We start from the raw sequence: 15,546 nt of genomic DNA, 5'->3' as shown, positions 1-15,546 counted from the left end.
CATTCTACATGAAGTCTTTCCTGATTCCTCTGTACCTGTGGATGTCTGTTCTCCCCAACTACCTGGCACTTACACAGTATTTTATTTTCTATTTTCTGTGTATACCTATATATGTATACATTATCTTGCCCCAAAATAAAATACTTCTTGAAAGCAAGATATATGGGCTCCCTGAATCTAATACTGCTCTTGCCACCATATTCTACTTGTGGAAATGACTCCCTAGAATCATGGAGTCCAAGAATATAAATGGATACGTTTCATTCATCAATTACTATTTTCAAAGTAACAATATCTCAGAGATTACATGTATTGATTGTGAAATAAATTATAAGATTTTGTCTTTTTGATGATTCAAGCTTCATTTCCATGTTCCTTGAGTGAACTTGTGAACAAACTGGATATCTTAAACAACACAGGGAAGGAAAAGTTGCACTTCCAGAATGGTGGAAATGTCAACAAGAAAAGGGATCACAAAGTACATACAGTACATGCTTCTTGAAAGCAAAATTGTACATGAAAGCAAATTCTTTCATTGAACTTTGTATCCCCAGAGCCTTGCACAGTCCCTGGCACATAGGCACTTGACTGTTTTATTATTCATTTGAATCAGTAATAGTTTTTTCAAACAAAGTTATCTTTGTTCTATTTTTTAAAGAATCTTATATAACAGACAAACTGGGGGCAGATTGTTGAAAAGGAGCCTTTTGCTATATTAATTTAAAATTTTTATGATAATAATTACAATGGAATTTGTTTTATCTGCAATTTTCAAATTAATTATATAAGAAAACAGTATCATCTGGAAAAGCTTGGCTGTTCACAGTGTGATAAGTTCTAGGCTCAAAGATAATAAGTTCTGAAAGTTCAGGTCCTAATCAGATACTTATTAGTTATACTGTCCTGAGCAAGTCACTAAGCCTCCCTCAGGTTCAGTTTTCTTAGCTACAAAATGAAGATGATAAAAATTACAACCACGTCAGAGGGTAAAGTGAAGATCAAATCAATTGAGAGATATGTGAAGGGTATGTGGAAGATGAAATAATGCTGGCAAGTCAAGCTAAGGAGTTTGAACTTTAATTGACAAAAGATTTATTACGATGTTGTAAGCAGATAAATGACATGACCAGATTTATGCACAAAAGAGATAAGAATGGCACTGATATGGAGAGCAAGAGATGAGGTATTTGCTTCACATTTGACTTTGCACACAGTATCTAACCTAATACTTGGCATTTTATTTATTAAACTAAGGTGTAATAAATGCTAGTAAATAGGGAGGAAAGAAGTCCTGTTAGGAGGCAATACCTGTTGTCCAGATGGATGATAATAATGGGTGGAAGCAGTACTAGGGTAGTAACAGGAAAAATAGGGAAGAAAGAGGCAAAAACCGAAGATATTTCAGAGATAATCGGCAGAAATTGTCAATACTCAGAGATGGAGAAATGTAAAATGTTAATAGGTTTCAAACATAGGAGATTGGATGTAAAGTCAAGACTATCAACCTTTAGGGAAAAAAGATAATAAGATGGGTTTCAGAAATGTATTGAGTTTTGAGGTACCACAGAGACATGCAAGTGTAGATTCTAAACAATTGGAGGTTTGGATCCAGAACCCAGGAAGATCAGTTTTGGAAAGGAAGATTTGGAAGTAATCTGCATAAACGTAATCATTAAAGTTTAAGAATGGAATGAGAGGAGCAGTTATAGTTCAGTAGACAGTCAGGCCTGGAGACAGGAGGTCCGAGGTTCAAATTTGAACTTAGATACTCCCTAGCTGTGTAACCCTGGGCAAGTCACTGAACCCCAATTGCCAAGTCCTTACAACTCATCTGCCTTGGAACCAAGATTCAGTCTTGATTCTAAGACATAAAGTAAGGGTTTAAAAAAAAACTTTAAAAAGAAAGAATGGAACAAGAATGTCAAAATTGAATAGAAATAGTAGAAGTAGTTTTACTAACAAAGAACATCCACATTATGGTGTAGAATAAAAAATATCAGAGCTGAAAGGGACCTCAAAGTCATCTAGTTCAAAAATCCACTCAACAACATACCTAAAAACAAGCTGTCATTCAAGCATTGTTCAAAAGGGGACACAATACCTGAGGAATTCTTTCATTCTACATAGGATAAATCCAATTGTCAGAATGTTTTTCCTTAAATTGCCTCCTGGAAACTTTAGCCATAGCTCCTAATTTCTGTCTTCTGGGAATAAGCAAAAAAGTATAATCTCTGCTTGCCCTAGTGCCATGATGGTGAACCTATAACACACATGTCAGCACTGACACATGTAGCCATTTTTTATGACATGTGGCTGCATGTGGGCTCATTGTGCCTTGAGGCCCAGGAGCTACCCAGGAGCTGCATGCCTGCAGCCATGGCCATGGCTGCTCCACAAGCTGGCCTGGGGGGGTTGGGGAGGGGGGGGAGGCGAGCCGTGGGTGGCATGCACCAGGTGGCTGGGGCATATGGGGCTCTGAAAATGGGCCTTATTGGCTACTATGGAAACTATGCTGAGAAGCAGGCACATGGAAGGAGCAGGTGGAAGGAGCATGTGCAGGCAGGCAGCAGCCGCTCCTCTAGCAGCGCCCCCAGGCCAGCCATCTGGGGAGGGTCAAGCCAGGCTGGCAGATGACTGGGCAGGGTTCCAGCCCATGTGCAATAGAAGAGTGCCTAGAACCCATTACCAGACACTTTTAGAACCCTGAAAAATATAACAATGGCTTTCCTCATAATTTTTCCCTCTATGTACTTTTGTGAGACCTTATTCTCAGTGTTAAATAATATAAAAAACAACAAAAGAAACAGATTAATAGATAAAGTTAGTTGTGCTTACTTGGTCTTGAAATGTACAAAATACCAACCTTCAAATAAAGATTTAGCCAATGAAATTCAGCAACAAAAAGGTCACTAATAGGCAGGCTAGTTAAAGAATTCCCCCTCCCCCTCACTTATCTTAGTTCACAGCACCCCACACAAGTTAAATAATATCAAGCCCAACAAAAGAAGCTGACTGACAGATGAACAAAGAAGTCACTACGCAGGTAAGGAAACTAATTAGTTTTTGGTTTATTAAATACAGTTAATATATATTACAATTATACATTTTTTATTTAAACTACACATATCACAAAATTATGGGTTTTTTCTCAAAGTAACACACCACCCAAGTCATGCTCGTTTTTTTGGCAAATTTTGACACACCAAGCTCAAAAGGCTGCCCATCACTGCCATAGTGGCTCCCTCTCCTGACTAAGGACAGTCCTGCCTAGACCACTCATACTGTTTTTTCCCTCACTTTCTCCCCAGCTCAGGAACCATGTTATCATGTTCAAATCAATTTTACCATTGTGCTTGGTTAGAATATGCCAATCTATTCTCCTAAGAGCCCACTCATCATCACAGTAACTTTCAGAGGTAAAAGTTATCCTCCTTAAAACATAACTTTTTTTTTGTATGTTGTCTCCTCCATTAGAATATAAACTGCTCAAGGACTATTTTTACTTTTTGTATTTGTGCTTGCTTGGCATGTAGAACGAACTTAAACGCTTTTTCAGTGTCACTGCTTCCACATAAGGCTCTTTGAATAGAAATGACAACTATCAAGTCTCACATGCCCATTTCCCTTTATTAAATCGCATGTTGCATGGTTTTTTTTTTTACTATTTAGTATTTTCCATGTTGTCTCCCTTATCATATGTACCAAGTTATCTGCTGATAATCCTGAATACAAGTCAGCATCTCAAGGAGAACGGTAAATAAGATTCGGAGAAGGTTAAATAAAAAGCAGGAACACTTAAGGGGATATATAATTAAGAACTTAAAACTACTGTTTGAAAGCAGCATAACATAGTGGGGGGGGAAATGCCACAATTAGAGTAATTAGATGTAGATTCAAAGGTTTATCATTTTCATTACCATCCTCTTTCATGACTTCAAGCACTCCCATGATTTTATTAGTAACTTCATTTTTACTTTTGTGTTGGCAACCAGGCACATTTTCAGTTATTAATATTGAGAAAAAATGGCAAGCAAGATCAGTACAAGTTTGTGGGGTGGCTGGTTTCCTATCAGGCACTTCACTGGTCTTGTTCACCTTATTGTAGTAAAGAATTCCCTATGCATTCATTGCCTATTCTGTTTGTTTTTAAAACTATAGTTTGGGGTTACAATTATGCCCCCAAATCCTAGTGTAAGTCCTTTGGGCTAAGCCCAACTGTACAAAGTCAGTGATGTGGTTTAATGAGAAAAGTAAAAGTATTATTTAAACTTCATGCCAGAATGTCAGGAAGCACTGTCCTCTGCAAGTTTAGAGTTAATGAATCAATGATTCCTTATAAAGTACAACCCTCCTCACACTGTCAACTCAACTGACACAGTGGAAGGCAAGGCAAGATTCAGGTTAAAGTTTTTTTTTTTCATTTTAAGAATTTTATTTGCCAAACAGCATTATGATATTGTAGATTTCATGTGTTGTACACAGTGAACATTGCCTGAAACTTTTTTTTTTTGAGATGTTAGTACAAAAGGTCACAAAATACTAAGGAATTACTAGCAAGAAAAATATTTTGCATGTTACCAATTTTATTTTACAAACTGCATTTTATGAGTTATTCCATGGTTATGATGTTAGGAAAAATGCATATTATCAGAATTAAAGTTTTGTTATAAAGAATTGTATGCAGAGAAGTGTATTTTCTGCAATCGCTAGTAAAAGATTATAGCTTTTGGTGATCAAAGGAACCTAAACCCCTTATTTCTCATATGTTCAATATATTAATATTCACATTTTTACTTTCGAGAAATTTTCTAGGATCCTTACCCCCCACATAAATTGGACTGATGTAATTTCAATTGTTAACAAGTCAGTCCTTTCTGTGCATCTGCCTTTCTACAACCTGTACCATACTGCAACTTATCAAACCCTCTGATGCCAAAGTCTAACGCTTCTACTTTAGAGCCCTTCAGTTATGTGAAGATAACTTAACAAATCTTTCCCCTTCCTTAACCTCTTCTATACAATAACACAGTAGGTTTCAATATTTTTGGTTATCGGGACCCTTTTACACTTAACAATTTTCGCTTTTAAATTATTAAGGAACTTTTTATACTCTGAAAAATTGAGGAGTCCAAAGAGCTTTTATTTTATGTGGGTAATATTTATATTTGCTATGTTAAAATTTTAAATGACAGCTAAAATACATACTAATTCATTTAAAAATAAACCTATAATAGGTTAAGAAAAATAACATTTCATAAAAAATAACTATTTGCAAAACAACATTAGTGTGAAGAAAAGCATTGTTTTATATACTTTTGTAAATCTTTTTAATGTTTAGCTTAACAGGTAGATTCATATATCTACTTCTGCATTCAATTTGATGCAATATATTATTTTGGTTAAAGCATATGAAGAAAATCCAGACATACAAAAATGTAGCTAGAAAAGGGAAGAGTATCTTAACAGGTAAATTACTTGTTGGCTTTATTATGAAAATAGTGGTTCTTATAGACATCCTATAAGGTCTTGGGGATTCCCAGGGGTACTAGGCCATATTTTGAGAACCTCTTTTCTAGCATAACCATCCCCAGACTAAAGGCTTAAGATTCTTCTTCCTAAATACAATGGAGAGAAAGGGAAAGTGTATACTGATCTGCATAGTAATGTAATACAGTATAAAACATGCTCAGTTGAAATCAAAGGACCTAGGTTCAAATACTTATTCTGTAATCGTGGCCTTATGCAAGTCACTAAAATTCTTTGGGCTTCAGTTTCTTCATCTGCAAAATTGAGGAATTGGATTAGGTGACCTCCAAGCTCTAAATCTATGATGCTAGATTAAGAATAGAGTTAAGGCTACAACCAGGGATACTTGCCAGAGCCTCTGATATGATGATTTTCAAGCCATGGCAGGACTCAGGAAATGTAAACTGGCCTGTGAAAGGTTTCCCCCTATACTTCATATTCAGTGGCATCAATGTTGATGTACTTCCTGATTCAAAGGTAGGGATTCCTGGAACCATGTTACTCTAAGGATTGGAAAAATTCAGAAACACAGAAAAAATCTAGATGTTCTATGGATAAGAGGAGTCTCCAGCAGGCATGACCAATTAGCTTCCAAAATCTAATGTTGCAAGCAAAAAGACATGAGGATAGCGAGTTTCTAGGAAGGAAGGTTCCAGATATAAGAAGGGAGTGTCTAAAGCACCAACAGCCCATTTCAGCAATTGGCAAAGCCCATGAAACCAAATGCCAGACTACCAAAAGAAATCATTTGCGACCTCTGTCAAAGCAGTTTTAGCAGAAAGTGGAAGCCTGACTCTAACTCTAAGGAATTATGATAGACCAAAGCTATTTTGAAATATGTAAAGTAAGGATCACTTGTTATATTAACTGAATCCTCAAAGCTTCAAATTTCCCAGATGTCCCTGGGGTAGGTTATGTTGTGATTTGTACCAATCTTGATCAGTGTCTAATCTCTATTTCTATACATTATGAACAGCCAAAAAGTAAAGAAATAAAGTAAAGTTTCAACGGCACAAGTATAAATATACTTGTTTCCAAAATGAAGAAGGAGAAAGAAGGCAAGGGAGGAAGGGCATAGGTTAGGAAAAGAGAAGAAGGAAGGAGAAAAATGAGGAAAAGCAGAAGAAGGGAAATCAAGGGGGTTGAGGGGGAAGGAGGAGAAAGTACTACTTATGACACCCAGAGAAGTCTCTGAATACAGCTTTCAGCCTGGCTACAGATCAAAGTTCCAAGCCCAACAAGCAGAGGATAGAAACAGAAAGATAAATCAAAGGTTCTGTCTCAGTTCAAGAATTTTTTTAAATGATATTTCTAGTTTTATGAATAGATGAGAAAATATGCCTTACATTCCAAAAAAGCAAAATTATGGATCTTGTTTATAATTCAAGAAGCTCACAGATTTAGAAATAGAAGGATCCTCGAAGGCAATCTAGTCCAATAGCCTCATTTTACAGATGAGGAAATAGAAAGTCAAGAAAGACTTCACTAATGCCACATAAGTAGTAAGCACTTGACTCAAAAAAAAGTAAAAGCTGATGTACATGTGATGGCACAATCAAGATAATACTTATAAAGTGATTAGCATAGTACCTGGCATCTAATAGGCACTACATAAATGTTAGTATCTACTATTATTATGGCCTGTTTCTTAATTCTTTTATAGCTTCTCAGAATTGTGCAAATACTACTTTATAAACAACAGGGAAAAGAAAAACTAAACCACAATCAATTTTTTTTCCTGTTTTTGGCCTGAAAGTCCCAAGCTTTCATTTTAAGTAATTATCCTTCAAAATCCTACAGTTATTAGCTCAGATAACAATGTAATCAGATATGGGGAAAAACTAAGTTTCACAAGCATAAAATAAAGAAAACTAGTCTCAATTTCATGTCCTGAGTTCAAACCTGAAATATTTAGACAATAAAGCTCATAATCTTCTTGTACATAAAACATCCATGAGTAATTAAAACCTTGCTGCTATTTAAAGGGTAATTAAGGATGGGCAGTGCTTCTCTCAAATTTCTGCTTTTCTTCTTCTTAAAAAAAAAACATACACAGGGAACTTTACCTTTTAGAAATGTGCTTATTTTAACATCTTAATAATTTCTGTTATTAGACTTCAAAGGCTGACTAACTGAATCTACTTGATTCAAAAATTCCTACATTTAATGACAGAAAAGAAAATGCACTACTCCCCATGACTTGGATCACTCTCCCAAGTCCCATGGAAGATTATACATTCCTGTTTTCCTATTCAATTCTTGTTCACTAAGAGGATAGATTTCTGGCTGAGAATCCATTCTCAACAAGGAAGAGGTCCTTCAAAGCACTTTCACTAAACAGTTATCTTTGATGGGAGGAAGTGGCTTTCTTCCAATTGCCCTATACTTTCAGTATGATCTAGAGGAATAGATATCATTAATCAAAAATACAAATTGAATATTTAATTTTGTGTGGTGTTAAACTAATATAATTGCCTTTTACTTTGTTGAAGCTTATACTTAATAATGGACATATTAACATGAACATGCATATAGAATAACGGGCATGTAAAAGATAGAACAATCATTACTCAGCAGCACTAAGACCTAGGTTCTGGCCCAGGTTCTGCCCTTTATTATAAATGTGATATTTGGTAAGTTACTGAATCTCAGGTTATTCTTCTGCAAAATGAGAAGGATTGAGCTAGATATTGTAAAAAAATCCTTTCCAGCTCTAATATTCTGTAACTCCACAAAATGAATAAGCATGTCATATGCAGGTCAATGACAAGTATGTTCTAGGGATGGGCAGATCTCTCTGTACCCAATGTAAAAATCTAGGAGAAACCTAGAGATCCCAGTTAGGCAGGGAAAAGAAAGAAGTCAGTTCTTTTCCCACTGATGTTCTCCAGAACTGAAGGAGATAATATTTTTAAACACAAAAAGGCACCATGTGTGTTGGTTGGGATTATAAGAGATAGAGTGATTCTTTCCAAGACCAAATCACTGCTTTGAAATGTGGGAGTGGGTTAAAGAGACATCTTGTTGCAGGTCTTTGAAGTACCCTATGAAAATATTAAACAGTATTTGTACTAGAAAGACAGAAACTTAAAAGAGTAGGGTAGAAGGTCCAAAGCAGCAGAAGATTCAATGTCAGTAAAGGCAGAAAAGATCAGTCAGAGACAGTTCTAGAGGGGAAAGAGTCCAATGAGGAGATAACACTGGTCAAGGCAAGAGACAATAGTATATGGTAAGAGAGACTAAAGAGCAGAGAGGGAAGTCAATGTTCAGAGAAAAACCCTCAGTATCCAAAGTAACAGCAGTATCCAGGAACCAACACAGGGCAAACCAAACATCACTGTTTCCAAGCAGGAGAGAGCCAATAAACTGTGTTGCTGCCTATGACAAGGGAGAAGTTCTGCACCTGTATTCTAAAAAGATCATGTGCTTAATCTTAGAGAACTTTAAAAAGGTTAGAATTACACATTTCAAAGCAGAAATGGACAGCAGAAGTAGCACAGGAATAGACACCAAAATAGAGTACATACACTGGCATGGACTCAGGCTTAGATTAGCAATTTTATGAAGAAAAACATACATGAGATTGGGTGTTAAGTCTTGGCTTCCAGCCCTCGATCTTCACTAACTGGTTAGGTTTGCCTCCTTAGATGTATGAGGTTTTGAGATCAGATGACTTTAAACATTCCTTACAGCTCTAACAATCTATGTGTGCACTTGTGGTGGGCGCTGAAAAATGCCTAGGATGTGGATAAGAGGACAGGGTAAGAGAAAGCATTACAAGTAGTAGAAGAACCACTGGAAATTAATGGAAAAACTTTTTTTGTAAAATTTAGCTGATAACATTAATAAATATACTTCTGGAATCTATAGGCCTTTCCAGACTTTCCCCCTTACTAAGTATATAAAAGGTCAAGAACAAAGGCTAAGGCTCCTAGAAATAATAATAATTAATAATAGCTAAGATTTATATAGTACTTAACAATGTGCCAAGAACTGTGTTAAGTGCTTTACAATTACTGTCTCAATGGTTCTTTATAACAATCTTGAGATAAATGCTACTATGATCCTCATTTTACAGAGGAGGAAACTGAGGCCAACTGAGGATAAGACAGATAGTAACTGCCCAAGGGCAAGAAAAGCCTCTGCTGTTTAAACATATCTCTTTCAAGCAAAAAATACTTAAATTTAGACTAATGTCCAATTAATAATAATTTTTTCTGGCACATGTATGCCTATAATGCAGAGTATGGAATTAATTTTTTTCTTCAACAAAAAGGTACCAGATGAGAATGAACAGGATGTTCAAAAGTTAACAGTGGTTTAGAACAACTTTATTGGAATAACAGGTATATCATAAAATAATAGAAAATAAATGAGGACATGATAGGAAAAGATCGGACTTGATATGATGATTGTTGGAAGCAAATTTAATTTCATGAGTAGAAGAAAGAACGTGCTGACAAACACAAATATTACAAAAGAGAACGGACATTTTTTCACCTTTTATTATATTAAAGTCAGTCCCATACACTTTATTGCTTCAGTGGTTCTTATACCCTGAACAAAGTGTATCAAGTCCTCAATAGTATTAAATTCTTTATTTTCTATAACTGCTTGTTATTAATACATGGCTATTAACTAAGGGAGAAAATGTAAACAACATATATGATAGACAATACAAGCAGCCAACACTCTACATTCCAGCGAGTGAATAAGTTGTGAAATACTATTCATGCAAAAGCTAGTTGTATACCATTTAAAGATCAAATATTAATAAGGCTTTTAAGAATGAAAATGAAAAAGTAACTTATTTTAATTTGCTTGAGAATTCTTAAAATAACTGAAATAGACAAAGAAAGCAGTACTAAAGAAACCTTGTTTTTAGCTGATCTATCCAATGAACAGTTTGTTCTTTATCTCAGAGGACTTTTATTTAATTCACTTGTCTCTCTATCATTTTAAATACAAATTACAGAAAGAAATAGATTGTGATGATATTTAAATGAGGTCTTTGTGTTCTTTCTGGATCACCTCCCCATGAGTAATATTCTCTGAAAAGGAATGCTGAAAAGTTTCTAGAGAAAAAAACATGGTAGGTTTGTATGGTAGGAAGATTTCAGTAATATGGAATTTAAAATAACCTCTTTAATATACTTATTGTGCAACATAAAGAATACTGGCTTTGGGATCTAGAGGACCTTACTTAAATCGTTAAGCATTTATTAAGAGCCTTCTATAGGAGCAGGTAGGTTGCTCAGTGGATAGAGACCCACGCCTAGACACAGAAAGTCCTGAGTTCAAATCTGATCTCAGATACTTCCTAGCTGTGTGACCAGGGCAAATCACTTAATTCTCATGGTTTAACTCTTATAACTCTTCTGGGATATTGACTTGGTAGCAATTCTAAGACAGAAGGGTTTAAAAAAAAAAAAAAGCCTTGCTATGTATGTGTCAGGCACTATACTAAACAACAGAGATCTAAAAGAAAGGCAAAACTAATCCCTGGTCTCAAAGAACTCACAGTTTAATGAGTAAAACCACCTGCAAACAACTAAAAGAGAAGGAACTAAGGTTAAGGAGACTAGGGAAGGCTTCTTGCAGAAGGTGAGCCTTCATAGAGACCAGATGTCAGGGAAGCCAGAAAGCAAGGGATGGGGAGAGCTGCAGGGACAGTGAAAATATTCAGTCCCTTGATTACCTTTGTCCAACCACTCCCCTTCCCTGGGTCTGCTTCCTCATATGTCTAATTAGAGGGCTGGGCTTGATGACTTCTAAGGTCATTTCAGCTCTAGCTGATCTCAACATGGAGTGCAATAACCCTGGGTTCTGGAAGGCTCCTGAACATGAGCTGGGAGGTATTATCTAGCTGGAATGATTGAATACTGGTCAGTGACATGTGTCTGTTATCCACATGTAGTCTCATCAGCAGATAGAATGCCATTATTGTAATTATGTAAGTGGTAGAATTCATATTATCAAACCACAAACCCTTGAAGAATTGAAGTAAATATCACTTAACAAACCACATAGGTTATAGGGAGAATGGAGGCTCTAAACCTGACTTTCTTTAGATAAAGGAAAACTGGTTATTTGGGCTTGAATTTTCTGGCTATTCATTATACTTCCAAATCACTTAACAGGAGTCTGATTTATGAAACCCTTACAATATTTACATTCTTAAGAGTCACACACTAAGATCTGGAAGGAAATTCATGGACTATTGACTTCAACCCCTTCATTTCACAGAAAAGATGACTTTTTAATTAAGGAGAAAAGTACCTTTAAGAAAAATAAAATCCAAATCTAAATACTATAAATGATTAGGGAAGAAGAAAAAAAAAGAGAATTGCAAATAGGTTTTTGAGTTAGTTATGCCAGTTAGTACTCTTAACTCTGAGAAGAAGAATCATTCCTTTGCACCTATAGTGAACTGGTAAGGGAAAAGATGCTGGATCTGGAGTCAAAAAGATTGGAGTTCTGATCCTGCATCAGACAGTTACCCAATTGTATGATCCTGGGCAAGACTCTTAATCTCTTCATACCTCTGTTTCTCATATGCAAAATGCAGATAATTGCAGATAGGTAAGTTGTTCTTAAGAAAAAATGGGTTAATATTTGTAAAGTGCTTTTCAAACCTTAGTGTTATATAATTGCTACGTATTATTATTATTATTATTATTATTGAAGGAGTGTCAATATTTGACTAAAGGGATGATTCCTCTTCAATAGCTGTAGAAGAGGAAATCTCAAACCTAAATTGCTTCCTGCAAACTACTGTCAATTAAAAATCAGAGCACATAGTTTTGTTTCCTGCCACTACACCATGCTGAATTAGACATATTACAAAATAAAAAAGTTTATCACTGAATGTCAAACTCACTATAAAGCATAAGGGTACAAAATGAAATACTCTTTATATAAATTAGTGCCAATTATTTAAAGAAAAACAAAAGACTAAATTATTTACTTTTGTAAGTTTCAACAAATCAATAGTACCATTACCACACATTAAAGATTTTCAGAAAGCTGTTTATTTTACATTGCTATTTAAAATTTATAAGCCAGTATAAATGAATTATATTACAAGAAAACAATTCCCACCAGTAATTAATTAACACCTCCAAAGGGAGGAAATATAGTTTCCTAGGCACCTTGGTGGATTAAGTGCTAGATTTGGGGTCAGGAAGATCTGAGTTTGAATCCTGCCTGGGATACTTGGGACCCATTCTCAGTCTCTTTTATTTCATCTGTAAAACTAAGATAATACTAGCACCTATCTCTGAGGGTTGTTGTGTGGATAGAAAAATATATGTGTAGTGCTTAAGGTTCTGTATAATCATTAGTTATAACTATTACTTTACAGAAAAGGCCTTCAAAGTTTGCTCATTTACTGGTTTGTTCATAGCATGCAAAATTTATTAGATACTATATCCGATGGAGATTATAAAGATTAGAGACCCTGTGCCCTTTTAGAGGTTACAATCTATTACATATCCAAAGTACACACACTCCCCAAAATAAAATTTTCATTTAAGTTAAAAAAAAAGATAGTAAAATTCTAACTTACTACTTTTCTCTTGAATTCCTATCTTCACAACAAGTAGCTCTCTTCACCTGCCCTTTCTCCTTTCCCAAACTCTGGAAATTGATTCTGAACCTCCCCCCACCCCCTCCCTTCCCACCCTGAGAAGCTAACCCTGGGCCTTGGAAACACGAGAGAACTCTTATTGTGGGATGATGCCCACGTCGCAAGAGGCACCAGGTCTTTTTTAAGTGTCCCTTACTTTACTGTACTCCTCCTTTCCTAAGAACGCTACGCCAAAGAGTTTTTGCTTCCAAAGAAAAGGGTGTCAAAAAAAAAAAGGCACAGTGACAGATTTGTTAAGTTCCTGAGGCGGTGGAATCCCACCCTGCAGGTCCTAATCTTTGCCAGGACATACAGGATCTTTCAAAACTTTTCGTCGGCGATTGCAGACGTGGGAACCCCACGGGAATCAAGGGCCAGCTAGCTATTCGGCAATACTCGAGGGCTTCCCACCGCCACCGACATCCTCTCACAGACAATGGAACTCAGGGCAAGAGTCACGCGAGAGGATGAGTGGGGGACATCCCACCCCCGTCGGGGTTCCCAGATCTGGCCAAACGTACAGGGATGCAACCGTGGGCTCCGGCAGGCCCAGCTGCGGGGCTTGCGTGGCCCGGCCGAACGCTCTGGTCCGGCTAGAGCCCCTGGGCAGCTCACCTCCTCCAGAAATTTGGTCAAGTCGTAGACTTGGTGATGCAGGATGAGCCAGGTGCTCTTGCTATGGTTGTGCTTCTGGATCTCCTCCAAAGTATAGTATTTCACCTTCTCTCCCGACTGTTCTGCCATCGCGGCCCTCGGAGAGATCCCACAACGTTTCAAGAGAGCAGAAACACAGGCAACAGCTCATGCAATTCTGAGCCTGGACATTCTCTCACCAACTCCCCAGGTCGATCTAGGAAGGGGTGGGGCTTAAGACCCTCGGGGAGGGGGGTAAAGTGGGATGGTGGCGGCGAAGGAGAACACAGGGCTTCAGTTGGCTACGGACCATGTCACTCAAGCCTAGGGCACGCCCATCCTTCTATTTGAGAGAGCAGCCTCCCTGAGCGCTTGTCGTTAATTGGCTGAGAGCGATGCTATTCTTGGAAACGCGGAAGGCGGGGGCCCAAGATAGAAGGCCTTATCTTTGGGCTGCATAAAAAGTTGCTTGCGTAGAGCAAGGTGTGTAGAGCGGTGCCGTAGGGTCAAAGGTCTGGGGGGTATTGGGGGTAATGTCTGGAAGTCCTTTCTGTCTTGACTTGACTAGCGGAGGCGCAAAGAAGGCGAAGCTAGATGGGGGCAAGAGAGAAGCAGAGGGCAGGGCCTCCCAAGGAAAGAAAGGATCGTCTTTTCCATAAAGAATTCATGGGAGGGATATGGAATGTGAGCGATGTAAAAAAAAAAAAATCTTTTTAAAACAATAAAATCTATTTTCCAAAAAGATAAATATTTTTAAAAGTAAAAGCTATCAGTACAACTATTACATACACACCCCTACATCGATGTGCCCTAAGACAAACGCACAGTCACACACAGCCCACCCAAATTATTTCCAATTTATCTTGTATATATCTTGTTTGTAGATGGCTTTTGGTAGGCTATCTCTTCCATTAGACAGTGAGGTCCCTGAGCTTATGGCTGTTATTTTTTGCCTTTCTTTGTATCCCCAGAACTGTAGCACATTGATAGGCATATAGTAGATGCTTAATAAATACTTATTTATTAAGGCAAAATAGTTACAGTGTGGGATTTAGAGTTTGTTAGACTCCAGTGCAAAAATCCTATCTCAGAAATTTACTAGCTGTGTTACCTCAGGCAAGTTATTTGACCTCACTGATCATTAGTTAAATCAGTTGTAAAATGGGGATAATGATAGCTTTACCTGATTGTTGTGAAGAGCAGAGGAGATAACAGTACAGTAGAACTAGAGCAATGCTAGTGCTAATTATTTGCTAGTAAAGATATCAATAAAATTTATTTTTTTTTAATTTATTTAGGTAATTGTTTTTTATTTAGGTAAATGAGATACATGTACATGAGATAACATGTAAAGCACCTTGAAAACATTAAATTAAATCACTATGCAAACTCTAGTTATTATTTATTATGGATGTTGTTTTGTGTTTATATCCAAATAATTGTTTTAATGTGACAATAATGAAACCTACTTTAAAAATAAAAGTATATCAACAAAAATCTATTTTAAAAGAATGTAGCAATTAAAATATTTTTTAAAGGAATCCCATTCAGTTATCTAGATTTTTAGAGCTATTATGGACTCTGGAAATCAAGCAGTCCAGGGTTCTTAACTTGGTTCCATGAATTTGTTTTAGGTTTGTTGGACATTTTAAAGAATAATAATTTCAATATAGTTGGTTTTGAATGCAATAATATGTGGTTTTATGCATTTTGAAACATTCTGGTGAAGGCTTCACCAGACTGTCAGAGTTCCATAATAC

The 15,546-nt window shown here is 36.6% G+C and overlaps 1 protein-coding gene across 1 annotated transcript in view; it reads right to left on the bottom strand.

The window, feature by feature from the left end:
* LOC100021477 (cytochrome b5) overlaps positions 1-14,034 on the bottom strand; it is a 43,508-nt gene extending 29,474 nt beyond the window's left edge. Inside the window, exon 1 of the mRNA XM_016431719.2 lies at positions 13,769-14,034. Within this exon, the coding sequence (XP_016287205.1) occupies positions 13,769-13,897 (129 nt within the window). The 5' untranslated portion in view covers positions 13,898-14,034. The remainder of the gene's footprint in view (positions 1-13,768) is intronic.
* Positions 14,035-15,546: the final 1,512 nt, after the last annotated feature.

Source organism: Monodelphis domestica, chromosome 3, assembly GCF_027887165.1.
Source record: "Monodelphis domestica isolate mMonDom1 chromosome 3, mMonDom1.pri, whole genome shotgun sequence".
In the NCBI taxonomy this organism is placed as follows: Eukaryota; Metazoa; Chordata; class Mammalia; order Didelphimorphia; family Didelphidae; genus Monodelphis; species Monodelphis domestica.
The sequence above is the reverse complement of the archived record's forward strand: the minus strand, read 5'-3'. Positions and strand labels throughout refer to the sequence as shown.